The sequence below is a fragment of the Oncorhynchus kisutch genome, linkage group LG24 (assembly GCF_002021735.2).
Source record: "Oncorhynchus kisutch isolate 150728-3 linkage group LG24, Okis_V2, whole genome shotgun sequence".
In the NCBI taxonomy this organism is placed as follows: domain Eukaryota; kingdom Metazoa; phylum Chordata; class Actinopteri; order Salmoniformes; family Salmonidae; genus Oncorhynchus; species Oncorhynchus kisutch.
Genome location: NC_034197.2, coordinates 27038341 through 27060367, shown reverse-complemented (window position 1 = coordinate 27060367; position 22027 = coordinate 27038341). Strand labels below are relative to the sequence as shown.

Below are 22027 nucleotides of genomic sequence, written 5' to 3'. Positions count from 1 at the left end.
GCTGTACAGTGGCGGTGATGAAATCACATGGAGTTTATTCAGTTCAAATCACTGTATTACTGTAAACATTATGAAAGGTAAACCCATAAACCCTATAGGAATCTCATGATCTGATTGAGGGATTTTTCTCTCAGGGTGAAACCTGATTTTATGAGAAGACTATCCAACATATTGGAGGCCCAACACAGCTGCCATTTAGAGGGCATACACAATCACAGCTACTACCTATGAATGTGTCACAGACGAGATGACCTCAAGTTGAAAGCAGAGATAGGTATTCTCTATGAACACTGTACCCTCTTAACCCATCCTCCAGACATTTAACTAATGTCTTCATCATCTGCTGTCCATCTCAGAAGCTGCTCTTGTACAGTATTTATGCCCTGGGGAGGCCTGCTAGCTCTGAGAGCTTACTGATGATGGTACATGAGTGACACTGCTACAGACGTTAAGCGGTGTTCAGGAGACTCCTGGAAGGATGGAAGACACTGATGTAGACGCCACAAGGAAGATACAGAAATGTCACAATACTGTATCATCTGTCACTTTGGGTTTGAATTAAAGAAAACATGACTCCATTGTAGTCCTTCATTGAGAGGTTATCCTAAGGAATTTCCATTTGATAAAATGCCTAACTAAAATTAGTACCAAAAAAAAGAAAAAAAAGACAAGCATAGTTATCTCCAACCCCTGTCATGAGTAGCATAGTCGAAGACTCACTGTCTAGGGACCATTTGCTTTCCATGAACCATAGCTTTTCCTGGACCCAGCGCCAGCTACAGTAGTAGCTACTATAGACTGATTAAGAATTCCTACATGGAACACAGGATGTAAGAGAAAAAGGGCTGTAAATCATCTGAGGCTCTAACACTGGGCTACTGTTGTCACAGGCACAAACCATTTCATTGGATGAATGTAGTTCTTATCTTTTAATGAATTAACAAATTGCATATACAAGAACTGCTGTCATGTATAGTGCCTTTCACTAGGTCTCAAAGGTCATTGTATGTGATTTACTCACGTTAAATAAAGCAATTATAGAAAATGAATAGAAACATATCGACAGTACCTTACTGTTTTAGACTGTGGACTGGTAGAGCTGTTCAATATCAACTATACCAAAACCACAGTGTCCATATTAGTGTTGTCGACTTACCCTCAGTGTTTCCAGGCTGTTCGTTTGGGCCCTGGTAGTTGAAGACGGTGTGGGGCTGTCTCCTGGCCAGCTGGTCTCCCTCCTCCCTCGTGACAGGAGCTCTGCTGGTCGGGCTGAACTTCTCTGTGGGGAATGAAGAATCCTGGTCAGGTTTACTCTGGGGTGTTCTGGGCTCCTCACGCTGCTCCTCAAGGTGCCTTCCATGACTTTGGGATAAAAGACTGCCATCATGGTGGTGACTGCTGTGGCTGTCTCTCTGTTCGTGGAGGCCAGTGTGTCTCACTCCCTTGTCACTACGGACAGTTGGTGTGACGTCCTCCGAACTGTCACTCTTCATCATTCTGTCACTGTCTCTGTGATGCCTGTTGTCCCGGTCAACAACCTCCTGTTGACGCCTTTGGCTCTCTGAGGTCACTTCCGGTGTAGTTGTTGATGTTGTTGACTCACTTGAGGTGGTCTGATCTATGTGATGTGGATCCTCAGTAATGACCGCCTCCTCTGTTCGCTCCTGATCGTATGTTCCTAGTCTCTCTCTCAGCTCCTGCCTCAGATCATAAAAAATCTCATAAGGAGAAGAGCTTGTCTCAGCATAGGATGGTGACACCGTGGTAGATTCTGTTGGCTGGACCAGGTCTTGTGGAGTGGTAGATGTGGGGTCAGGCAGTGTGTAGTCATAATCCTCATCTTCATCCAGGACAGATGGCTCCTCTTTGTAAAGAGGTAAGGTGCTAGCGGTGGCGAATGGGTCTAGCGGGCTTGTCTGTTTGTTATCATGCAGTTTGCTGAGGTCTCTCTGAGGGTCGTTGTTCTGTGTGGTTGTTGCTATCATGGGCTTCTTAACATTACCAGAGTCACAGTCAGGGATAGGGGAACACATCAGGCTCCCGCCATCATTAGGACAGTGACACACCTGACAAGGGTCCATCTGGAAGGAGTGACCTGCCTCGTATTTCTGGTTAATATGGATACAGCCAATGCGCTCACACTGCGGACACCCATCCGCGGGTTCAGCGACAGCGATGCAGTTGGGAGGGATCTCGGGACATGGGATGAAATGGCACCCGATCCTCCCGCCTCCCTGTGGACAAGAACATTCTGTGCTTCCGAAATCCACAAAGTAAGATTCTCCCTCTGGAACTTTACCATTCCGGAATCCTGCATGGATGCAGTCATAGTACTGGTAACCTTCACATGAGCATCCTATTTTAACACAGGTGGCACAGCAAGCGCCCTTCTCCAAAACCTCCTCAATGCAGTAGTCCAACACTGGACAATCCACGCTTGTACAGTCCCTTTGGCTTAGACAGCTGCCCAGGCACAGCAGGAGCACACATTGAAAGAGCATCAGATTCTTTTGGTTCATTTTGTATAAAAGTCCCCCAAGAACAAATATTGAAAATTGAATTTGTTGATAACAATTGTACCCAGTCCTCTGCAGTCGAACAAGAGTGAGAATGATGTTGAAGGTCCGATTTCAAATGGCCTCCTTCAACCTGTGAGAATGAAAGAGACAACATCTGTTCTGTTATGTTACTGTAGTGACAGAACCATAAGGTAATCACCAAGTTGTCTGTTTCTTCTACTTACTTGTTGTTTTTGATTGACTTTTGATATTATTTGTATCGATAGTTGAACTGCATTGTTGAGGAAGCTGCAGGTAAGCATTTTGCTGCACTGTTTACAGCTGCTGTAACCTGTGTACGTGTCAAATAAACTTTTATCTGATTTCCTTTGAACTGGGTCCCACCAGTGTGTTTAAACTAGCTAACATTACTGTCATTATGCCTAGACTAAAATTGACCATTGAGCTAATGTATGTTTTTCCATGCCCACTCTCTTGGGTCACAGCACAGCTGTGGATGTATTCTGTGGTTTACATTACATTGGCATGGACATTTGGCTACAGGTAACGCCGGATAGGGTTGGGGGGAAATATGGACAACCCTAGACAAACTTTCCACAGTTAGAAAAGCAAGGCTGAAATAACAAAACAATCGGAAACAATACAATTCAATTGGAGGCCCACACATAAAAAGTTGACAGTGCCTGGAGCAGAAGATTGTTTATCAGCAACAATATCAACTTCATTTATTATTGCCTTGTAAAAAGCTTTATAAAGTTACGTTTCTTTAAGATGAAGAGGGTATTGTTGAGGTACAGCAACAAGTTGTTAGGAGCACTAACAGATGAAAGTACTCCACCTACAGTACTGCACCTGACAGAGCATGAACAACTTCAACAGATACAATAATAAACAGAGAGCTAAGCTAATTGTCTAATATAGCTATTCCCAAACTGGGGTACCCACAATAACGTCAGGGGTACGCCAAATGAAAATGTGATTCACATGTTTTTTTGTTTTTTTTACACAAAATAAAATAAAAGATTCTGTCCATTTATATTTTCCAACAGGGCTATACATTTGGGCGAGGTTTTTTTCTCACCCGAGTAACCTCGTTTCACTAACAACACAATGTCAAATACAGGTAGCCTGGTCAAATAATTAACATCCAATCGCATTAACCGTTACTCTCTCGTGGGAATTCCACTAATGTATGTAGCCAAACGTAGCTGCTGCTTATTCCATCTGCTTGAAAATTGATAAATGGTTGAAAAAAGTAAGAGACACATACCAGCTCTACTGGTAGTACTGCTACACCTGTCCCTGTCGACGACACCAGTTGTTCTGCTTCCACAAGCACATCCAATGCTAGCATCAGTAATTATACATTTGTTGTTAGCCCAGCTAGCATGGACACTGACATATGTGAATCTGATGCAGCCGAAGAGCTACTGCCCCCTTACACGGGAAAGCACCAAACAACAAACAGGGACGTTGGACCATTGAAGAAGCACAAATATGATGAGAACTACATTGATTTGGGGTTCACTTATATTTGGTGTAGTGCCTTTCCTCAGCCATAGTGTGTTATATGTGCAAAAGTACTATCTCACAACTCAATGAAACCTTCACTCTTACGCAGACATTTAGAAACAAAACATGCCAATTTGAAAAGCAAGATGTGTTGGTATCTGTACTGATGGCGCAAAAGCCATGACTTGGAGACATATTGGAGTGGTAATGCGCGTGCAGTTGCTCCCAACGTCACTTGGGTACACTGCAGCATCCACCGAGAGGCTCTTGCTGCTAACAGAATGCCTGACAGCTTGAAAGACATTTTGGACACTACAGTGAAAATGGTTAACCTTGTTAAAGCAAGGCCCCTGAACTCTTGTGTATTTTCTGCACAATATGGGCAGCGACCATGTAACACCTTCACATACAGAGGTGCGCTGGTTATAAAGGGACAAAGTATTGACAATTTTTTTTTAATTGAAAGAAGAAGAGCTTAAAGTTTTCTTTACTGACCATAATTTCAACTTGTCTGACCGCTTGCATGATGATGAGTTTCTCACACGACTGGCCTATCTGGGTGATGTTTTTTCTTGCCTGAATGATCTGAATCTAGGATTACAGGGACTCTCCGCAACTATATTCAATGTTCGGGACAAAATTGAGGCTATGATTAAGACGTTGGAGCTCTTCTCTGTCTGCATTAACAAGGACAACACACAGGTCTTTCCATCATTGTACGATTTTTTGTGTGCAAATGAACTCAAGCTTACGGACAATATAAAATGCGATATAGCGAAGCACCTGAGTGAGTTGGGTGCGCAATTACGCAGGTACTTTCCCGAAACGGATGACACAAACAACTGGATTCGCTATCTCTTTCATGCCCTGCCTCCAGTCGACTTACCAATATCTGAACAAGAGAGCCTCATCGAAATTGTAACAAGCGGTTCTGTGAAAATGTCATTTAAATCAGAAACCTCTGCCAGATTTCTGGATTGGGCTGCGCTGTTAAGACACTGATGCCCTTTGCAACCACATACCTATGTGAGAGTGGATTCTCCGCCCTCACTAGAATGAAAATATTAAAAAAATACAGGCACAGACTGTGTGTGGAAAATGATTTAAGACAACCCAATACAAGCTAACATTGCAGTTGCTGTACATGCATCCTTTCAAGCACACCCTTATCATTAACCTGTGGTGAGTTATTCACAATTTTCAATTAACAAATAAGGTTTTATATGTAAGATGGTTAAATAAAGAGAAAAATGATTGATTATTATATTATTATTTGTGCCCTGGTCCTATAAGAGCTCTTTGTCACTTCCCACGAGCCAGGTTGGACAAAAACTCACACTCATTCTTACGTTTAATAAATGTATCATATAGTGTGTGTGTGGCAGGCTTACAACGATGGCAAAAAAACTACATTTAAGAGTGCGCTGACCCTGGTGCTAAAGGGAGTACACAGCTGGAGGTTGAATGTTTGAAGGGGTATGGGACTATAAAAAGTTTGGGAACCACTGGTCTAGCACAATTCAGTAGTAGGCTTGTAATGTGGTTGATAGTGCCCGATCGCTTCCAAATCTGCAATTCAGAATGTGGGAAGTGTGTAAGTTCTTGATAAGATGAATTTCTTACACTATTGTACTGAACAAACTTTGCAGTGATCCATATTCAGACTGGTTATTCAGACAATTCTATACTCGTGTGTCATCCAAGTCAGTGATGTGGCTTCAAATCAGAGAACATATTATTGAAAACTAAGTGTTTTCTATTTCACTTTTCCTGTTTTCCTCCACTGCTCGTGTGCTTGGTCCAGTTATAAGAGACACTGCGACATTTCAAGCAAAGAAATCTGTTTTATGATTCCACAAGTTATTTTCCAAAATACATTCCTGTTGTAAGTGAAACATTCTGTGCATAAAAGACGATATTCGATCTACTCCTGACATTTTAGTCACCTTTAACACTGAGCTTAACACTCAGTTGAGGAATATTAACAGTGTTAGTTAGACTCAAAAGACACACATAGTGCCCCCTTAGTGCTAAGAAACAGCTTGCTGGTGCATGGATTCCAACATATGGTGGAGCAGTTTGGGAGGGCAAAAATCACCCCGTGTTGACATGGTATATTTTACTCAATAGACACCCTCCACGCTCGTGTGTACATTGGTTGTATGGAGAAACCTGCACTGACACATCTTTAAACTCTCAAAGCAACTCATAACTGCATAAAGTCAATGTTTTCTATATCAACATATTCTAAAATACTATGCTCCTGACATGTTATCTTACTATGTTTAAATATATTTTAATAAGAATGTTGATGTTTATCAACCTATATAGTGACTGTAAGTATGTCAAAGTGTGCTGCTCTGTGTTGAGGCATCCTATTATCTAGGAGCAAATTCCTCCTTCATTGCTGATTATATAAGGGACCATGCACGGCCTTCCCTTCAGTGAGGATTCTATCATCATACACTAACACAGCCCCTCAGTGTCAAACTCAACCAAGCGCACAGTTAACAGGTCATAGCAGTCACAGCCAAGTGCAGAGGTTTTCAAAATGAAATATTACAATCTCCTTTTCCAAATTCAACGTTTTTTCAAATTCAAACCTTTTGAGAGCCATCAGACATCCAATTGAAAGTAAAACATTGGTTCTGGCTACCTCTCTCACATCTGGGTCTACGTTTCTCTCTTCATCATACCAGACCACAGAATGAGAAGGACTGCAGCACAGACTAATGCACCACTTAGACAATCAATGATGGCTTTGCATGCAGCGGGTAAGGAATCATTTCAGGTCTGTTTTAATTGTGTTGAATTCAGCACATTGCATGTGAAGACAATTGGCATGATTGTTCCTATGTCTGCCACATCTTAGAGTGAGATTCAAAAAAGAAATGGAAAGTCTGTCTGGGAAAATAAAACTGATTGTATAAATATGTGTCACGCACAACCACTATCAGAATCTGTGTTAAGAAGCTAAAGTGAATGGAAGATACATCTGGCCACTGTATCTTTGCTTACATAGATAATACTCATTTGTTTCAATGAAAGAAAGTACATTGTACGTTTTTCAGTCTGTTAACACAATGTCCAAAGCTTCTGAAAACAATGGTTGCGGGCTTGGCTTGCTCATCCCACTCTCCACCTTTGTCAACCACAGCTCTTGCCAGGACACAGAAAACATTTAACATGATAATGAACATCAGGAAAAGTTCTCAATAGTACTGTTTGTGGTTAGTCTTAAGGTTTTGAAATACTGTATTTTCTGACTGTTGTAAAGATTTAAAGATAGACTGAAGTTATCTGGCATACTTTGCATAAGAATGTCTTGAATGTGATTAAGTCAGTAGCCTGAGGGGTGATAAGGTGCACAAATTCACATAAATCCAAATCACTGTTAACAAATATTACTGTTTACACGTTGTCATTACATACACGTTGATATAAGCATTAGGGATAACTTCAGGGATAATTGAAGAGAATACTGCATATTTTTATATTGGAAACATGATTTAATTAAACCCATTTTCTCTGTGTTTTAACAAAGAAGTGTGAAATAGGCATAATTTAACATATTATTAAAATGCTGATATCTTAGTTATTTGGAGAAAGGAACGAAAATATAGCCTGACAAATCTGTTCAAGTCAGTGACATGCTGCCATACCAAGCCATGCACACAACTGATGGGTAGAAGTTTAGGAAAACACCATACTTCTTACATGTTTTACATCATGGAAAGAATCTCAAGCAGTCTCTTATATAAGGTTAGCACATAAACACATTTTCACAATGATGTGTACAAAGGCAGTGATTGAAAAGTTTATATTTACCTTTCGTCTTAGTTCTGTCACTGTGCGACGGGTAGACTATCCTGTATTATCTACTGGCCAACGGTTGTGCCCAAAGTTAGTTGTGTGCGTTCTAAAGAGAAGGGGGATGTGCAAGCTCTCTCTGCGAAGGGAGAGAGGAAAGGGCGGATCAAAAACGTTCTTTGCTCTCCTAATACTTTGGAAAAGTAGAAGTCTGGAATAATTTCGCGCCTCTATTTTATTACGCTGCTGATTCACGCTTGAACGAATTCCAATCCCCTACTCCTTGCATCTCGTTGCTCTTTTACTTTACTGAAATAGGCTGCTTGCTGTCACATTCCAATATTAGCCATTGCACTTGTGTTTACTGCTGAATGCAGTCATTTTCCCTGGCGCAATTTACATTTTAATTATTGAGACATGTTTGTGTAGATCTTATAACTCTAGCTGAATCAACCAAAAATAGATTGTGCAGCTTAAGAACTATTATGCCCATTCGATCACCTTGAAAATGACAACGGACAGGCTAAAAAGGCTACAAGTCACACACAATAATCAAAATCTCCTGCAAATCTTCTCACTCAATAAGAAAATATCACATGATCCATGCGGTGTTTCATGTTTTAGGCCCAGAGATTAAGAAACCCGTCTGTGTGTATCTGTTTAAAGACAATCAAGTACTGTAATTCAATGGAGTGGGTAAACTGCTCTCCCGCTAAAAGGCAGACATGTGACTGAAGCGTTGATTAGATTTTGCCCAATCTCTGTCTACCTGAGAGGACAGCCTGGTCTCATAGACTAGACCTAATCATGAACATAAATCCGGGACACTCAAAATAGTATAAATATTAGACTTGGTATAGTTACATAAAATACAGAATAATACTTAAAGGGATACTTTGGGATTTTGGCAAAAAAGCCCTTAATCTACTTCCCCAAAGTGAGATGAACTTGTGGAGACCATTTTTATCTATCTGTGTGCAGTTTGAAGGAAGTTGATAACTAGCGTTAGTGTAGTTGCTAAACGCTAGTAGATACCATAAACTTCCACTCTAGGCAAGTACATGGTATCCACAAAAATCCACAAGTTTCCCTTTATGGCAAAAACTAAAGTAGGGTGGTTGGTCAGGTTGGATGGGTAGGTGCATAACGTTAACGTCTAGCAGCCCAAAGGTTGCGCATTCAAATATCATCATGGACAACTACTATTTAGCTACTTTGTTACCAAACCCTTTCCTTAACCTAACTTTAACCCTTTAACCTAACTCCTAACCTTAACCACTAGCCTAGCTAACGTTAGCCACCTAGCTAACAGTAGCATTAGCAATCTAGTCACCTGGCTAACGTTAGTCTAAACAGATTGAAATTCAAATTGGGAACATATCATACTAATCGAAAGTCACGGATTTACTTTTACTATGTTACGTCTAGGTTGCAGCAGAGAGGAAACCCCTGTGATGTTGACTAACCTCTGAAACCTCTGGAGTTTTTCCTAGCCACCGTGCTTCTACATCTGCATTGCTTGCTGTTTGGGGTTTTAGGCTGGATTTCTGTACAGCACTTTGTGACATCTGCAGATGTAAAAAGGACTTTATAAATAAATACATTTTATTGATTGATTTATTGATTGAAATAACCCTCAAGTAGAGGTCAGGAACCACCAACTCCACCACTGTCTGACACACACCTCGAGCCAGTCTGTTTTATCTTATTTAGGGGTCATGGGGGCCATCAGTGAGAATGATCCTAGAGACAAAAGTCCCCTTAGTGAATGGATAGATTGATCAGACAAACACAAGGGGATATCTGGTGCCATTGGTGGCTTTATTTTAGGGACACCCCCACTATAAATCAATGACATGGATGAGTCAATGGTTCCAGCATTTGTTTTTGTGTGCACATTGTTGAAAAGGGAAAACAATATGGAGATCATATGTCTTCTTCTGAACTATTGATCTGATGTAGTAGGGAAAGGGAAACAATGTACCTAGTCAGTTGCACAACTGAAGTGTCTTCTTCATTTAACCCGACCCCTCTGAATCAGAGAGGTGCTGCCTTAATCAACGATATCAGCGCTCGGGTAGCAGTTGTTGTGGAGGTTAACTGCCTTGCTCAAGGGCAGAATGGCAGATTGTTCCACCTTGCCGGCTTGGGAATTAAAACAAGCAACCTTTCGGATACTGTTCCAATGCTCTAATCGCTAGGCTACCTGCCACGAGTATAGTGCTAGTATTGTACTAGTATAGTACAAAGTATAGTATAGTGCTAGTATTGTACAGAAAATCTCAGCAGATTGCCCTTGTATAGAGACAATGAAGATGGCAAGCTTTTTCATTTTGAGAAATCACCTGTCAGTCTTCACTGGTTTAACAAACTCGTTATAAACAAATTCGTACAAGTGTAATCCATGACCCAAAGTGTTGTTCAGTGCTATCCTGTAATTGGGTAAAACATTTGCCCCATAGTCTATCTTGCCAGCATCCACTGATGTTGTCCAGTACAGGTTAAGTCCATCCACCCACATTGTGTCCACTTGTATTGTGACTGACTACATACCATTGTCGTGACTGCCCAGGGAACAAACACAGATTTTCTTCTGGTCCAGAGCTCAGAGCTGGACTGTGATCTCAGCCTGGGGTGTGCCTGGCAGCCATGCCGTCTCTGGTGTTTTAATGACCTGAGCCCATGAGCTAACTGGCTGTGGAGCTCAGCTCACTAATGCTGGGGGAGCCTGCACGGTGTCACTCTACTCCTTGCTCCAGACCCCTAGCCGCAATTAAAACCAACACCAAATGCCTCTCAACTACCCTGCTACTTCCTAAATAGTGCACTACTTTTGACCAGGGCCCCAAATGTGGCTGTGGTCAAAAGCAGTGCACTACTGTATGGAGAACAGAGTCCGTTGTGATTTGAGACACAACGGGAGGGATTTGAGAAGTAGGAACTGTTTAGCCGCATAATGACACAAATGAAAAGGCACACCAGGGGAGGAAATTGAGTTTAAGTCTGCTTTTGCTCTGCAGCCATGGTACATTCGATACAGATTGTATAACACAACGACCACCTACTATTTGTGTAATGAAGTCTAACTTAACTTTTGTAGTGCAAACAGACTTCAAGCAATATGTAGCCTAACCCCCTAAAGACTTCATGCTTGATCATGTTGTCTTTTCATCATGATTATTAATGCTAGGAGTGAACGTGGACGGAAATGCGATTTTATGAGAAACTCCTTCTCCGCTTGCGCTTCATCGGTCAAATTACGTTTTCAGTGGTGGATCCCTAAATAAATGTGTAAAGTTATAAAAACGAATTTAGATAGTTGTGCAAGACATTTTATAGATAAAAGGATAAGTAGCATATGGATTTTAAACATGTGCATGCTTTTCTCCTCCGACAATACAACAGCTGATTTAAAGGGGTGTGTCAGATATCAAAACTCTTCCGAGGTAGGATACACTTGTGCTTCCTTGCTAAATGGAGGATATCGAGAAGAACGGAGAAGAAAGGACAAAGGAGAGACTTTTCTCCAAAAAAAAGGCCAAATGTCTTTGTTGTAAATGTTTTGGTGCCAAACTGGTGGCAGCTGTGAAAAAAGTAAAAAGTTGGAAGACTTAATTGAAAATAATACCATTGTTGATTAGATGCTTTTTTCATGAATTAGGCTATTTTCTCTTGAACCATATGGTATATCCAGCAGAAACTCATGGACAAAATCGACACAGATATACAAAATGTATACTATATACTATATATATCACATTTTTAAAAGTTACTTGAGTATAAATAACTAAAGTTTTTTTTTATTTTTTTATTTTATTTTACCTTTATTTAACCAGGTAGGTTACCAGGTAAGTTACCATAGATTGATTACCTGTTAATTACCAAAATGACTGAAGATTCCGGACGTTTAACCAAATTCTCAAAATAACCTTGACATCATCATAATTCAGATTTATCTAAGCAAGTTTGCGACCTTTGGCACATGTGACTTATGAAAGACGTCATCATGTAACAAGCCTTGGCAAGAGAGGCAGGATGCTCCACTGTAGTTGACCTTTGAATGCTCGTCTGAGGCTCCCAGTGGGCGACCTGGCTGCCGTAAAGCCTCTCAGCGCAGGGTAACCTGATCTGACACAGGGCTGATTTGGGAAAGGTAATTGCACCCCGCTCTGTTGTTATTACCCAGTCATGCATGTCTGAATGGTGACTTCTGCCAATACTAATTCACCCACCCTACCGCCTTCAGTCCCTGCCTCTTAATAATCCACCTAATTGGGCCAGTTTACTCAGGAATCCCTCCGGAAACTCTCCAGCACTTTCCACCATTACACATTTTCTCAAAGAACTTTGGGAGTGGTTTATCACCTGTTTATAACAACTTTCTTCTGACCCGAATTAGGTCATTCTCACCAGGGAAGAACTGAGCTGTGTTGTGTAGTATCTGTATATTTACATTATTTTAATTGAAGTAGACATCATTGACTGTGACATCATTGTCTGCTAGGGGCCCCCTGAGTGCAGCAGGTGTTAATGTTATCTGCCCGTTGCGACACAATGTGCTGACCTCTCATCTCTGTTTGAACAGGTGGAGAGGGGATCCCCAGCTGCAAGTCCACAATAGTCACATATACTGTTGGGTTGTAAGATGTCTATTGCCTCATCCTTTTAGTGTTGTCTATTATCACCTGATTGCATGTCTAACGTCACTAGGCCCTATTGAGTGTGCAGAATCTGACTCATGCATACACATTGTTTCCACTGTACTATTTTTGAAAAACACCCACGAAACAGTACAAATCATGAATATTAACATAAGTAAATGAGATAGGTACATAACAATCCTAATACCAGAGGGTAACTTTACAGTCGCATTCAGGTCTGGCACATTGCCACACACAGCTGTAGGCTATTGGTCAATAAAATGTCCCTCATTCTATTCTAACAGTGAGCCCCCTTGCCTTTCAGAGAGAGAGCAGTACTGTAGGTCAATGATGAAGTGAGGGGAGGAAGTCTTCAAAGCAGCCCAGTAAAGACAGCGTAATGTGGCACTGCAGGGGGCTACACAAAGGGAAATTAAGAGTGAATATAATTTACAGGATGTTACAGTTTTACAAAATGTTAATTTTTTTTACTTTGCCCATATTAGTCCATTTATTTCTATCGAAAGTGACAGAAATAAAAAGGGTGATATTTCATCCAGTCTTAATAGTAACAATGAATATATTTTACTGAATGGGATGAACAGAATGAAAACAGATAGAGGCATAGGCCTGTATTCTACACCGCATATAACATGAACCACAATAGTTTTCCAGTGTTTACCACTGATACGCCTATGTGAACTCCTATATCGATGAAGATGAAGAAATACATCTCCTGGGTTTTTACATTTGTTAAATAAACAAAAGTCTGAATATATCACACCGGGAACACATGGAAATGTTTTAGTGAGATTATCCGTTATTGTCTATGATTACGAGTGCAAGGAGCTGCAAAATACAAACGCTTTTCAGCTATTTCCACTTAATGCCTGCACCATGGAAATAGCAAGGGAATTCAAAGCACGGAACTAAGTACATGTAAAGGGTTTTAACACCTTGAATACAGCTCTCTAAATCTATTTATACACCATGAATGTAGCTCTCTAAATCCACCTTTCTGTCCCAGAGAATACAGCTACACATTACAACAGCGTGTTCACGGTTTTGAGCCTTGCAGTATTTGGTTTGAAGTGTATGTGACAATCAAGATGTAAACTCTTTGTTGTCACAATCAGCATTTTGATGGATGTGAAATCATCTTTTATTGGCTAAAATCTATGGCATATCTCAAATCAAATCAAATGTAATTATTCTCGTATTTATTTACTTATTTTTTAAACTTATTTTTCAGATGTTATCGCAGGTGTAGCAAAATGCTTATGTTTCTAGCTCCAACAGTGTAGTAATACCTAACAATACAAACAAATTCCAAAAATAAAACTAAAGAAATGAAGCAATATCAGAACCTCTTCATTGACCATTGCCATTGGTTTATTGGTGATCACCTATGCTACTGTAGTCCCACCTCTTTACCTTGTTTAGCTTTTCTTGGAACACATATAATGTCTCCCTGAGGCAACACCTGATTTCACAGCATTTTAACACCTTTAATGAGGTCAACCTACAGCACACTCTTTATTGCGCCTCACAGTGAGATGACACCAAAACGAGACTCCACAAAACTATTCGTTTTTGCAACCAATCTAAAGCTTTTTTTTTGGGGGGGGGGGACCTCTCATAACCTGGGAGCTCCTTCTGAAAGTAAACAAAGCATGGTAACCAATGACAACTACCTGTTAACACCAAGAAGGTGGGTGGCCTTTGGTTTGAGGCTGTATTAGAGAACATTTGATTTCTGCGGTGCATTGAAACAAATCAAAATACTTCTCCAAAATATAGACTACCTGTTAACACCAAGAAGTGCAAGGCAGCTGTTGTGATGGGGGACGCATTTCTTTTAATCATCAATTGCACACAAGATCCAACCAAAACTTGACTCTCACTTTTAACCCAACCCCTCTGAAGAGGAGAGGTGCAGGTGGCTGCCATATTGGGCACCCAGGGGGTTTAACTGCTTTGCTCAAGTGCAGAACAACAGAGTGTTCACGTGTAAGCTCAGGAATTCAAACGGGCACCTTTTCCATTACTATCCCAAAGCTCTAACCACTAGGACACCTGCCCTCCCTAGACTAACACTCTCCACAGTGCCCGGTTGATATTTTCTCTCATGGACTGACAAAGTCCTATAGGCACTCATGTAATAATCATGTAGTTACAGTATCAGAAGGTCCCGTATGGGGGTGGGTGGCCTGTGGTTTGAGGCTGTATTAGACACATCTACCAAGATGGCATAGAAGTTCAGACGTCTTTTGTCCTCGTCTTGTCGTGTCCTGTATATATATATATATATTTACAACTTTTTTCACATACATTTTATTTTTATTTTCCATCAACTCATCTTCAAAACACTCTCCTGCAACCCGCCTCACCAACTTATATTTATAAAAAAGTATTATTTACCTCAAATCTGTAACCCTCCAAGAAGCTAGCCAGAAACTCCAAGAAGCTAGCCTGAAACTAGCCAGAAGCTAGCCAGAAGCTAGCCTGAAACTAGCCAGAAGCTAGCCTGAAACTAGCCAGAACTAGCCAGAAGCTAGCCCAGAAGCTAATCCAGAAGCTAGTTCAGAAGCTAGTTAGCTTCTTTACTGGCAAATCGTTAGTATTCAGCTAACCACGGTGCGTGGTCATCAGCTATCCTTTAGCTCGAAAATCTATCGCCAGTTTTGTACGGCGCAGCGCGGCTCGGAACGGAACATACCGGATCAATTTTTCTCTCCATGTCCCTGGATTTCAACTGCTCTCTGGACATTCATACCCGGATCTCACAGCTAGCTAGCTGCTATCCGTGTGACTATCGGCTTTCGTCGATTCCGGAGCAAACATCAATTATTCCGGAGCTAGCCAGCTCCGTCAATCACTCCTGAGTTCCATCAATCACTCCTGGGCTGCAGTCACCTATCCGGACCTGTTTTACTGCCTACGCGGAGCACCACCGGGCCTTCACAACTGGACTGCCGACGTTATCTACCCGAAGGAGTTATCCGGCTGGCTCCTCCGTCGCGACGTTACCTGAACACCCATCTGCGGCCTGCTAACCGTTAGCTGTCTTACCGGCTGCTATCTGAATAGACAATCGGACAATTTATTTATTTTTATTATTATTATGTTTTCTTCTTGGGCCTCTATAACTATATCTATTGTTTTTATTTTGTTGTTGTTGTGTGATTTGGATTAATCCCCTCTACCACACGGAACCCCACTAATCTACTGACGGAACGCAAGAGGTGGCTAACAACAGACCTCCATCCTATGCTAGCTTGCTACCGATGGCCTGGCTAGCTGTCTAAATCGCCATGACCCCCAACCAACCTCTCCACTCACTGGACCCTTTTGATCACTCGACTAAGCATGCCTCTCCTTAATGTCAATATGTCTTGTCCATTGCTGTTCTGGTTAGTGTTTATTGGCTTATTTCACTGTAGAGCCTCTAGTCCTGCTCACTATACCTTATCCAACCTATTAGTTCCACCACCCACACATGCAATGACATCTCCTGGTTTCAATGATGTTTCTAGAGACAATATCTCTCTCTTCATCACTCAATACCTAGGTTTACCTCCACTGTATTCACATCCTACCGTACCGTTGTCTGTACATTATACCTTGATGCTATTTTATCGCCCCCAGAAACCTCATTTTACTCTCTGTTCCAGACGTTCTAGACGACCAATTCTTATTGCTTTTAGCCGCACCCTTATTCTACTCCTCCTATGTCCCTCTGGCGATGTAGAGGTGAATCCAGGCCCTGCAGTGCCTAGCTCCACTCCTATTCCCCAGGCGCTCTCTTTTGACGACTTCTGTAACCGTAATAGCCTTGGTTTCATGCATGTTAACATTAGAAGCCTCCTCCCTAAGTTTATTCTATTCACTGCTTTAGCACACTCTGCCAACCCGGATGTTCTAGCTGTGTCTGAATCCTGGCTTAGGAAGACCACCAAAAATTCAGAAATTTGAATTCCAAACTACAACATTTTCAGACAAGATAGAACTGCCAAAGGGGGCGGTGTTGCAATCTACTGCAAATATAGCCTGCAGAGTTCTGTCCTACTATCCAGGTCTGTACCCAAACAATTTGAACTTCTACTTTTAAAAATCCACCTCTCTAAAAACAAGTCTCTCACCGTTTCCGCCTGCTATAGACCACCCTCTGCCCCAGCTGTGCTCTGGACACCATATGGGAACTGATTGCCCCCCATCTATCTTCAGAGCTCGTGCTGCTAGGCGACCTAAACTGGAACATGCTTAACACCCCAGCCATCCTACAATCTAAACTTGATGCCCTCAATCTCACACAAATTATCAATGAACCTACCAGGTACCTCCCCAAAGCCTTAAACACGGGCACCCTCATAGATATCATCCTAACCAACTTCCCCTCTAAATACACCTCTGCTGTCTTCAACCAAGATCTCAGCGATCACTGCCTCATTGCCTGCATCCGTAATGGGTCAGCGGTCAAACGACCTCCACTCATCACTGTAAAACGCTCCCTGAAACACTTCAGCGAGCAGGCCTTTCTAATCGACCTGGCCGGGGTATCCTGGAAGGATATTGATCTCATCCCGTCAGTAGAGGATGCCTGGATATTTTTTTTTATGCCTTCCTTCCCCTAAACATGCCCCATTCAAGAAATTTAGAACCAGGAACAGATATAGCCCCTGGTTCTCCCCAGACCTGACTGCCCTTAACCAACACAAAAACATCCTATGGCGTTCTGCATTAGCATCGAACAGCCCCCGTGATATGCAGCTGTTCAGGGAAGCTAGAAACCATTATACACAGGCAGTTAGAAAAGCCAAGGCTAGCTTTTTCAAGCAGAAATTTGCTTCCTGCAACACTAACTCAAAAAAGTTCTGGGACACTGTAAAGTCCATGGAGAACAAGAACACCTCCTCCCAGCTGCCCACTGCACTGAAGATAGGAAACACTGTCACCACTGATAAATCCACCATAATTGAGAATTTCAATAAGCATTTTTCTACGGCTGGCCATGCTTTCCACCTGGCTACTCCTACCCCGGTCAACAGCACTGCACCCCCAACAGCAACTCGCCCAAGCCTTCCCCATTTCTCCTTCTCCCAAATCCATTCAGCTGATGTTCTGAAAGAGCTGCAAAATCTGGACCCCTACAAATCAGCCGGGCTAGACAATCTGGACCCTTTCTTTCTAAATGATCTGCCGAAATTGTTGAGACCCCTATTACTAGCCTGTTCAACCTCTCTTTCGTGTCGTCTGAGATTCCCAAAGATTGGAAAGCAGCTGCGGTCATCCCCCTCTTCAAAGGGGGGGACACTCTTGACCCAAACTGCTACAGACCTATATCTATCCTACCATGCCTTTCTAAGGTCTTCGAAAGCCAAGTCAACAAACAGATTACCGACCATTTCGAATCTCACCATACCTTCTCTGCTATGCAATCTGGTTTCAGAGCTGGTCATGGGTGCACCTCAGCCACGCTCAAGGTCCTAAACGATATCTTAACCGCCATCGATAAGAAACATTACTGTGCAGCCGTATTCATTGATCTGGCCAAGGCTTTCGACTCTGTCAATCACCACATCCTCATCGGCAGACTCAACAGCCTTGGTTTCTCAAATGATTGCCTCGTCTGGTTCACCAACTACTTCTCTGATAGAGTTCAGTGTGTCAAATCGGAGGGTCTGCTGTCCGGACCTCTGGCAGTCTCTATGGGGGTGCCACAGGGTTCAATTCTTGGACCGACTCTTCTCTGTATACATCAATGATGCTCTTGCTGCTGGTGAGTCTCTGATCCACCTCTACGCAGACGACACCATTCTGTATACTTCCGGCCCTTCTTTGGACACTGTGTTAACAACCCTCCAGACAAGCTTCAATGCCATACAACTCTCCTTCCGTGGCCTCCAATTGCTCTTAAATACAAGTAAAACTAAATGCATGCTCTTCAACCGATCGCTACCTGCACCTAACCGCCTGTCCAACATCACTACTCTGGATGGCTCTGACTTAGAATACGTGGACGACTACAAATACTTAGGTGTCTGGTTAGACTGTAAACTCTCCTTCCAGACCCATATCAAACATCTCCAATCGAAAGTTAAATCTAGAATTGGCTTCCTATTTCGCAACAAAGCATCCTTCACTCATGCTGCCAAACATACCCTTGTAAAACTGACCATCCTACCAATCCTCGACTTTGGCGATGTCATTTACAAAATAGCCTCCAATACCCTACTCAACAAATTGGATGCAGTCTATCACAGTGCAATTCGTTTTGTCACCAAAGCCCCATATACTACCCACCATTGCGACCTGTACGCTCTCGTTGGCTGGCCCTCGCTTCATACTCGTCGCCAAACCCACTGGCTCCATGTCATCTACAAGACCCTGCTAGGTAAAGTCCCCCCTTATCTCAGCTCGCTGGTCACCATAGCATCTCCCACCTGTAGCACACGCTCCAGCAGGTATATCTCTCTAGTCACCCCCAAAACCAACTCTTTCTTTGGCCGCCTCTCCTTCCAGTTCTCTGCTGCCAATGACTGGAATGAACTACAAAAATCTCTGAAACTGGAAACACTTATCTCCCTCACTAGCTTTAAGCACCAACTGTCAGAGCAGCTCAGAGATTACTGCACCTGTACACAGCCCACCTATAATTTAGCCCAAACAACTACCTCTTTCCCGACTGTATTTAATTAATTTATTTATTTTGCTCCTTTGCACCCCATTATTTTTATTTCTACTTCTTCCATTGCAAAACTACCATTCCAGTGTTTTACTTGCTATATTGTATTTACTTTGCCACCATAGCCTTTTTTTGCCTTTACCTCCCTTCTCACCTCATTTGCTCACATTGTATATAGACTTGTTTATACTGTATTATTGACTGTATGTTTGTTTTACTCCATGTGTAACTCTCTGTCGTTGTATGTGTCGAACTGCTTTGCTTTATCTTGGCCAGGTCGCAATTGTAAATGAGAACCTGTTCTCAACTTGCCTACCTGGTTAAATAAAGGTGTTCTCAACTTGCCTACCTGGTTAAATAAAGGTGTTCTCAACTTGCCTACCTGGTTAAATAAAGGTGAAATAAAAAATACATAAAAAAGAGAACATGTGATTTCTGCGGTGCATGTAATTGAAACAAATACAAATATTTGTCCAAAATATATTATTTCAATCACAGTGCTCCCAACCAAATCCACATTTGCCTCTGTGACAGACAACCTCTTACAGTTTAAAACCAGCCTACATATATTTTCAGAAACTTTGTTGAAGTTATACCCCCAATTCCCCTCCGAAAACATGATCAAAAACACAGGAAACTCATTGCTAAAAAGGTTTTAGTGTTTTTTTCTCCTGCCATTTGAGACCTCACCCTTTTTTTGTCCTTGGATCTTGTTCATGGCAGCTTGGTTGCAAACACTGCGAAGCAGAATGGGACTGAGGAGATCACAGGCCAATCTCTCCAAGGCAAAGAACCAGCCCCACATCACAGGCCCTATGAGTTTTTTCATGAGGTCAGTCTGGTACTCAGCTCTATTGTTGTCTAGACGTAGGGGCAGTCCCGCTGAGGAATTGCTTACAGATACACTGCATGACTTTTAGATATTGTTTTCCTGTTGCTAAGATGTTACATCACACTGTACCAGACCTCTGCACCAACACTGCCCACACACACCCCTCGGAATTACATCTTCACAAAGATGCTAAGTCAAACAAGTAAAAGACGTTTCACCATCTTCTAAGGTGTCACCATACCTCGATCAAATCTTGTCATGCTGTCTAGAGACCATTCAAACCCATTCCAACCCCAATATGTTTTCCCTTTTCAGTCAGACTATACAAATATTTAGAAGCAATAAAGTCTGGTCATGATCAAAGTTATGTGCCCAAGGATACAGTACCACAACTGTGTTGTAAATTGTTTACAGTAAACACTGTATAGCATGAAAACATAGTTAAAACTAAAAATGTTATATCTTAGTCAGTCCTTGTATCCATACCTCTATGAGTTTGAGAGTGGTTAGATTTCTCCAGCCCTATGCCTCAGCTGTTCACCAAATCAATGGCGGGGTTACACTTTGATTAAGTCCGAACTGCAGATGGCCCCTTTAAGCATGTATTGGACTGGAGGATTGCAATCTCACCAACCATTTTGACTGGAACTCAACGATGCCAGCAGTCAGCGATGTGATCTCATTGTTAATGTTCTCTGACTAATACAATATGTCATCTCTGGCACGGCACGGCATTATGTAAAACACATCAAGTCAACTGTTGCTGTTAATCACGCGGTGCATCTGTCAGTGTCCAAGAAACCAGCACACAATCTGGGCTGAACGTTGTGGTAACAGGATGAAAGAGAAAGAGGATACACTGTGGAATTAGAGGAGACATAGAGAGATGAATTCAGACTGTATGATAAAAATCTGGTATCAGTCCATGAGCATTAACTCATGAAGTCATAAGCTGCAATGCCAACAAATGAGTTCACATACAATGAACACATGTAGTATTGTGACCTTGTGATTAAGGTTAAAGACAAGAACAGTGGTCTCATCTTGGTGTATTGAGGTAACATCTGGCTCATTGTTCATTCCCTGAGTCAAGACAGTGTCTAACATGATGTCATTTTACTAAACCAGTTCTGTTTTCATACTCAAGGGTTAATTGATGTGATACGATACAGTCCCCTCATTTGAATTGTGCCATCATCTCTTCCAGTGTCTTGTCATGTGACTGATATTCCTTGGAGAGAGCACGTGCTGTGCATGTATGATGGACCTTTCTTGTAAAATAACTCTGACTTGAATATAGCTCTCACTGCTTGACTGCAAATTCTTGTCTCCCTCTTTGGCACAGGTGGCAATTAGACACTGTGATCATGTGTCTGTTTTGGACCGTACCGCATTGCATTATCCACCACTGCTTATCGTTAGTATTGTTTCTATTATTTCTCTTTCTTTCTCTCTGAATTGTTGGGAAGGGTCAATAAGTAAGCAATTCACTGTTAGTCTACACCTGTTGTTTACGAAGCATGTGACAAATACATGTTTTATTCCTAGAATTGCTAATCTCTTGCCTCTCCTCCGATGTATAGCCCTTGGCCAGATTTGCATAAAAAATTAGATCCCTTAATTGCAACCCTCTAGTAAAATATAAATAAGTAAACAAACACATAATTACTGCTGCCATACAGATGAATGTTCCCCATGATTAGTGAGTCTGTTTTTCTCCTGAGAATTAGTATTTTCTCCTTTAGGGGCTGTGGAAATTAACTATCTATTAGATATATAGAATATAATTGAATAGAATAGAATAGAATTGAATGGAATAGAAGAACAACAATGTTTCAAAGCACCCAACTTCAGACAAAATAGTTTATAATATAATGGTGTATCTCTAGATAGTATATCGACATAAAAATGTTACTCCCAGAGAGTGCTGAATGACCCATTCCTGCACATTTGGAGGCTCTGAAGAACACAATTAAAATAACTGTCAGTGACATCTAGGGGTGGTAAGGGTTGCACTGCATGTAGTTGA

At 41.7% G+C, this 22027-nt stretch overlaps 1 protein-coding gene across 2 annotated transcripts in view; it reads right to left on the bottom strand.

The window, feature by feature from the left end:
• Positions 1-7992, bottom strand: part of LOC109869421 (fibulin-2) — a 46642-nt gene extending 38650 nt beyond the window's left edge. Inside the window, exons 1-2 of one of the 2 annotated variants that reach the window (XM_020459558.2) lie at positions 7860-7992; positions 1157-2649 (exon numbers count right to left, since the gene is read on the bottom strand). In XM_020459558.2, the coding sequence (XP_020315147.2) occupies positions 1157-2519 (1363 nt within the window). In that variant the 5' untranslated portion in view covers positions 2520-2649; positions 7860-7992. The remainder of the gene's footprint in view (positions 1-1156; positions 2650-7859) is intronic. The other variant, XM_031803741.1, reaches the window with a different exon arrangement.
• Positions 7993-22027: the final 14035 nt, after the last annotated feature.